General features: G+C 35.7%; 1 protein-coding gene across 1 annotated transcript; it reads right to left on the bottom strand.

The window, feature by feature from the left end:
* Positions 1–3,644: 3,644 nt before the first annotated feature.
* Positions 3,645–4,451, bottom strand: LOC118064557 (uncharacterized). Its single transcript, XM_035079241.1, has 2 exons — positions 4,206–4,451; positions 3,645–4,154 (listed from the first exon to the last, which is right to left on the bottom strand). Exons 1-2 carry the CDS (start codon positions 4,449–4,451, stop codon positions 3,645–3,647), a joined length of 756 nt encoding a protein of 251 aa, XP_034935132.1.
* Positions 4,452–7,377: the final 2,926 nt, after the last annotated feature.

Here is a 7,377-nt window from a genome sequence, read left to right as displayed (position 1 = left end):
GTTTTTATACTATTTGGGTCTTTACGAATTTCTCTTCGCGCAATTAATCGTCTTTCTATTTCTATTGCCTTTTCTAAGGCCTCAGTGACGTTGTCACATCGAGACATTCGTTGATCTATTTCATTTCTTAAATTTTGAACAAAACATTGAGCTACGGCTTTATCAGTATTATCTTTATAGATTTGAATTTCATTCGGAGTAGCAGTCGGATTATTTGTTTTGAAACATTCTACTATTTCTTTTGCTTTTTTCCGTAATCTATTAACAAAGTCTACTACAAATTCATCATCTTTTTGAAACATTTTTCCTAGTTCACCTTGCAACTGAAAAAGTGTTTTAGAAGGGACATAAACTTTTTTAAGATCTCTTAAGAGTTCATTTACAGTGCTATATGTTATTTCATTTAATGCATCTTTAACTGAAGGAGATAATTTACTACCAAAAATTAATTTAGTGAGATTTGATTCTACTTGCTCTGGTAACATACATTTTGCTTCCTCACAACAATTTGAAAAATCAATTAATTCTTCTGGTTTGCCCGTAAATATAGGAATGCATATTAACGCGTCTTTGAGAGATATATTTTGATTATCAGACATTTTCCTTTGTTCCGTCATATTTATATCTATATTTTCCGTCTCTACGTGAGCTTGAGTTTGATTTATCGTTTCGTCACTATTATCACTCTCGTCAGATGTAACGAGTTCACTCGATTCTGATATTTTTGTTAAATCACCGATACCCGAATCAACAAACTTGAAACTTTTAGGTCTAGTAGGCGGAGCTAAACCTTCAGGATATAGTGGGTCACCGGTACTTCTCAGCGAATAACCTTTTTTATTATTATTAAATGATCCAGAATTATCAGACATTTAAACTATTTCTCCATAGAAGATCATTGCAATCCCGGACGAGCCCCCAAAAATTGTTATGGAATTTTGCTCTTTAAAGGTGTCAATATGTAAACCATATGCTTAACCTTAGAGACTTTAAGTTCCTCTTTTTAGTCCTAGCCTTTCGACCAATAGACAGGGATGAGGGGATCTTCGATAGAGAAAGTAAAAATGTGTGATTTATATAAAAACAATAACAAAATTTTATTGAATGAAAATTATTGAAAAATTATAACAACAATTTAAACGTTACCAACAGATGATTTCTTTTACTCTGGTCGAGATGAATTACAATTAATTGGTCCTCAGTCGATGTTCCAGTCAGCGCAATTATTCACTTTTTCTCGCGAATTAATTTAAATATCAATTTAAAAATAATTTGACGATCAAATAAACTTCATGCAAAAATTTACAAACTTTGAAGTATTATCAATACAATACTCAAGACTTATGATTTCAAGAGATGTTCCACGACGATCTGATCTCGATCTTACTTTTTCGACAACTGACTGATGCATCAAACCTTACGTATTTATTTAGTCGAATGTGACATAATTAGAAGTCCCTTGCTTCAGGCGCGCACAAGTCCCTTCGCATGGTCTTTTCCCTTTTTGGAAAAGCTTAACGCTTTTCTTACGTCACGTACTCTTTTTTAGAGTTTTATTGCTTTTCGCCACGTGGGTTTTCCAAAAGCAATAAAATATCTAAAAAATGACTTCCTCAACTATTCTTCGAAATCCTTTCTATTTTAACGAAATCTTAGGAAAACTCAAAAAATAACTTGAGTAATAATCGTTAACCTCAATCCTTAAGTTTATTGCTATTCATTTTTAGCTTTTCTTAAAATATATTTTTAATAATTATGTGAAATAATTAAAATACATTTAGACATTACAGTAACAATCAACGATTTATTCACTACAAAAGTAACAGTAACAGAAAAATAACGAGAAGAGAGTCTGTCTAATAATTATATGAGATAAGTTCACTGAAAAACAAAGTCTTTGAATTGTCTGTGCAGTATTGAGTTCACTGAACTTTTACATAGAGTTGACTAATAAGTAGAAGATCACAGGAAAGTTGTAAGTTTTCCTGTACTGTTCTCTGCACCAGGAGTCGTCTGATTTTCAATGGGTTGGCGTCAGTCACATAGACACAAGCGAGTTGTTCTGATGGATCTTGTGTATGTGACTGTCCATGAGGCGTCTATGCCGCCATCGTTCGCGCCTTTTGCAACGAAGATGCTTATTCGGACCAACTTAAGCTTACTGGATAAATCTGCTGAGAGTTAGACTGCCTGATGAGTTCACAATCATCACTATAAATGATTAACTGGTGAGTTATTCCATTTCTGAGAAATACTTTTTCCGGTTTTTCACTCGCAAGTTTGACTGCGTTCGATCTCTGCTTGTACACACGTACCGAGTTGACTGTTACGAACACTAGAAGGCAAACATGAAAGAACTGCCCAATTTTATATGATATATATTAATTGATTCAATTATTACTTTTTATTATGTAAAAGCATTGGAAAGCCCTATTTTAAATTATTTTAATTATATTGCTAAAAACTACCAATATTTTTTGTTGTTTTCAATCAATGAAACTATTCGAGATATATCATTTTATATCACGATGATTTGATGAAAGTTCTCTTTCTCTATCTCATCCACGGCTATAGTTAAGGGATCACATGATATCAAAATAACTAATAAGCAATTCTCGAGACATTCAGTGGATCTTACCTTGGAACAGACCATTAACGCTGATGCTGCAAACAAATTGATAGGAATCAATATTTCAACGAATTCGTTCTCAGCTCGTCAGCGTTGGTGTAAGAGCCATAGTATCCAGAAAATTCCAGGGAATTCACTGATGCGTTTGGACTCCGATTTTGTGTTGACTGTAGTCGATTTGTATCGTTGTTTTGTGCCAGCTGTGTTTGACAATGACTATTTTCAGGATTCGTTGGTGGTGGACGCTGCCCGGAAAAAAATAAAATAGATTCACTCAGATCCACATTTTCGCCATTTTTTATATCTAATTTGATCTACTCATATCTAAAAAACTAAAGAAAATTTGATTTTAGTAAATCTATGTATATCTAGTGAGATCCCTGTATATCTACACAAATTACTGTATGTTTATGGAGATCTTCATTGATCTCGTTGATAAAAAAAATTTAATACATCTACAGAGATTACAGAAGATCTAAGGTAATCAAAACAGATGTACACAGAACAAAGTAAATCTAATTGTGCCAAAACAATAGGTCTAAGTAGATCAATGTAGATATATTTTATTTTTTCCCGTGTGGCTAGTTGCTGCAGACGCTGGAACAACCTCTCGACTAGGATGCGTTTGATTGTCTGTTGAAGTGTTTACATTCTTGACTGTCTGAGCAAGATGTGCTGGCTTCAACCTTTCTATAGCAATGTTTTTATGTTCCCCGTTAACATTGATTTCAAACAAGCGATCTGTAGTTCTCTTTACCACTTTGTACGGACCCATGTATGGAAGTTCCAGTAGTTTTTTTACGTGGTCACTGCGTAGGAATACGTGCGTGCACGTATCCAATGTCTTATGCCTGAACGGACGTGTCTTGTGATGATTCGATGTTGGGATAGATCGTAGCTGTCTCATCACTTCTCTGTGTTGTTCGACGAATTCTTGAGAATCACTCTGGGCGTCTTGGTGTACAAAAAACTTACCTGGAACTCTAAGTTGTGTTCTATATACTAGCTCCGCTGATCAAGCCCCAAGATCAGGCTTGTAACACGTACGAAGGCCCAGCGAAACTGAAGGGAGTAAACTTGTCCATGGTATATCAGGCTTACACATTAACCCTGCTTTTAACGTGCAATGCCAACACTCGATAAGACCATTAGAGGCTGGATAGTATGGTGACGATCTCGTTCTATTTGCTCCAACAAAATTTGTGAGTGTTCTGAATAATGTCGACTCAAATTGAGGATCTTGATTCGTCGTTATTGTGAGAGGCGTACCAAACTGACTAATCCAGTGTGTGAATAGTGCTGTTGCCACTGTGCTCGCTGTTATATTTTCCAGAGACACGACTACGGGCCATCTTGTGAACCTGTCAATGATTGTGAGGCAGTATTTATAGTCATCCACTGTTGGCATATTGACGATATCAATGTTCACGTGGTTAAATCGTCCATCTGGAACTTCAATACCCAGAGGTTGTACTCTGTTATGTCTCTGAACTTTAGCGTGTTGACACTCGATGCACTCCCTGCACTATTTAATGCAGTCTCGTCTAATTCCGAGCCAAATGTATTTTGCTTTCACTGTTTTTGCTATTGTACAACCGCTAGGGTGTGCCAAGCCATGAATGGTGTGAAAGGCTGTTCGTCTGAGCGACTTTGGAACATATGGACGTACTATTCCATTAGTAATATCATAATAAATCTCTGTATCAGGCTCTACCACTAATTTTTGTAACTTCAACGACGTTGATCTTTGCAGCAAGCTCTCTAGTTCGTCATGTTGATCTTGAGCTATTTCGATATCTTGTGCACTTATCACCGTTGGCATGTTAATTTGGTTGACTCGAGACAGATCGTCTGCTACCAGGTTTTCTTCACCCTTTATGTGAATTATTTCCGTAGAAAATCGCAATATAAAATTTCATTGTTTCAGTTGACGTTGTGACGCTTTTTCTGGAAATATTTTATGGCAGAATAAATTGCTGGAAGTTCTTTGTTGTACGTTAAGTAGTTTCCCTCTGTCGGACTGAGCTTTCTTAAGAAGAATCCAACTGGACACCACACGTCATTTTTTTTTGTTCAAGTGATGTACCGATGGCTGTATTTGATGTATCAGTGCAGAGCATCAGAGTAGCGTCTGAAGCTGGAAATAATGTTATTGTTACTGCTGCGAAACTTTTTTTACACTGTATAAATGCATCTTCGGCTGCTTGAGTCCATTCAATTTTTCGCTTGTCGTTCTTCTTCGAGTCTTTCTCTGCCATTGGAATGAGATAATAAGCTTTTTTCAATCTCCTCCTTTCTTTCTTTGCATATGCAGCGGGCTTGCCCAGGAACCATCTGCCGAACGAATTAGTCCTTGATTAAACATTACATTAAATTCTGCCTGTGCTGCTTTTAATTTCCGCGGACCCAGTTTGCGAGGTCGCTCGTGGACTTCTTTACCCGTGGTGATAATGCGATGACATACGTTAGGCGATGGTTGACTGCCTGCTACCGCCATTATACTGTTGTTGTCACTGTAGTTTTCCATAATACTGTCTGCGATGTCTGCTAGCTCGGTAAGATCAGCATTTCTGACGACTTCGAGATGATTTCTTACGTTCGCTGACAGCAACCCGAGCTATTTTGTTTTTATCAGGTCGTCTGTGGCCTGGTTATCAGCTAAATCCCTCACGTGTCTTAGCAGTTGAGATGGTTTCTTACGGCCAAGATCGATCTCTGATGGCAGCTTGTGTAACTGACGTTCCGAAGAGTCTGTTAAATGTTTTATGAGGTTTTCTTTCAGGTACTCATATTTCCCATGGGCTGGAGGATTCGCTAGAATGTCGGAGACTTTTTTTATTGCCACTTCGTCCGGGATTTCGATGACAGCGTCGTACTTTAAAGCGTTGTTTCTCATATTCCGTCTTCTAAATGTGGCTTCAGTTTGTATAAACCAGAGTTGTGGCTTGGCTTTCCAAAACGAAATAAGCGTTTGCACTTGTGAAAGAAAGGCAACTGGATGTACTGTTATTACAGTAGCCCTACTCTACAAATGCTAATTCACAAGACTACGCAATTAGAGGATTTGGCCAAGCCCTCGTCGCCGCAAAAATCCAAATCGGCTATTGTCGTAGTCAACCCTCTTCTTAAAATGCTCTATATCGATAAACTTAGTACAGCACACTGAACGTGTGCTCTCATTGAAAAGCTTGGTTATTTAATTTACGCTATTTCACATTACTTCCAGTTCAATGATCCAATCGAAGTTTACAAATTAATTACAACTTTTAAGTTGTCAATTAAAGTTTCTAACCATTTTTTCTTTTCATCTCCTTTCACGTAAATACGGTCTCGATCTTCAACAAGTACACGAAGAATGTAAGGAAATTCATCGTATGGAATTGTACCAGATTTCCATGGAATGCCATGATAATTACGTATTAACCACGAATTTATGCATTCATATTTTTCAGGTAAATATTCCCACTGATATGGCGGTTTAAAAATTATCACTGAAACATATAACATCTAATTTTATTGTTTGATCACTACAACGATTGTTTATAAAATTGCATTTTGTAGGATTTTTTTTACATTACATGTAATTTTTGTTAGTCTGAAATGTTTAGCAAGAATGATGAAACATCATGCCCCCCCCCCTCAAGATATTTCTTGGAAAATCGGGCAAGAATTCACATGATCTTAGAGCTGGTTTACAGCCTTGACATGTTCTGGAAGTTTTTTGCAGGGGATGATTAAACAGCATGTAAACGTTTTATACGCATGTTTTAATTTATGATTGCATCAAAATTGGATCATTCTGGAATCTTTGTTCAGACGGAATGAATTGTATTTATACCCATGCAAGTCCTGTTTAAAATCACTGATAAATTCAAACTGTAAGAAATACGTTGTGATACATAATTCAAACAGTAAGAATGGATTCATCAAGAGTAAATAAAATTGACAAGTGTGAGACATACTTACCAACCAAAAAAATGGATACATTAAAACCGTCTAATACGTACAAAATTACTGGTCTAAAAGAACTTGAAACTGTGTATGGAACAAAAGTTGTGGCAACAGTTAAAAATAGCTACATGATATTTTTACCTACAAAAACGGTGAAAATTTTGGGAAATCAAAAAGAATTTGAAAAATTGGTTGAGTTGGCCGCTGACAAGAGATTATCATTGTCGTACTATGGCGGAGCTAATAATTCGTTTGAATTTACAGTTGATGAAATGTAGATCTTATAATAATCAATGTAATCTAAAAAAATTTGCAATAAATAGAAAAAATTTGGAATCATAGTTCTTTTAATTTCGATATTTTCCCTCTTACATCTAAAAAAAAAATAGTTATTTAATATGAGTTAAATTTGGTATCTGATCTTAGAAAATGACACAAAATTGATATTCTCGAACTTTCAAGAAATTTTTTTTGGATTATGAAAGCCATTACAAGGTCATCTATTCTTATATAAACCTTATTGAGCACGCTTTTTCATCATTGTAATTTTGAAGTTTGTCTGGTATAGTAAAAATACAATGAGTGCACTAAACTATTATTCTGATTTCATTAAAATGATGGAGGAGTCTTATGCTCTTCTACTATATTTGAATCATGAATCTAGGGGAATCATTGATAAATGGGTGTGAATTAGTGCTAAAGATATTATTACTTTGAACAGAGATTTGCAATCGAGTGGTTTATCGGTTGGTGAAAAACTACGAATTCAATCGATAATTACAGAACTCGCAACATTA

This window comes from Chelonus insularis, unplaced genomic scaffold (assembly GCF_013357705.1).
Source record: "Chelonus insularis isolate UGA/USDA-ARS -01 unplaced genomic scaffold, ASM1335770v1 contig_23_pilon, whole genome shotgun sequence".
Lineage (NCBI taxonomy): Eukaryota > Metazoa > Arthropoda > Insecta > Hymenoptera > Braconidae > Chelonus > Chelonus insularis.
This window is presented reverse-complemented; position numbering and strand designations above follow the sequence as displayed.

Excerpts from the sequence above, each read along its gene's own strand:
- LOC118064557 (XM_035079241.1), bottom strand. The coding sequence starts at position 4,451 with ATGCCAACGGTGATAAGTGCACAAGATATCGAAATAGCTCAAGATCAA. Across the intron at positions 4,155-4,205 it reads GTTGTACAATAGCAAAAACA|TGCAGGGAGTGCATCGAGTG; the intron begins GTGAAAGCAAAA and ends TGCATTAAATAG.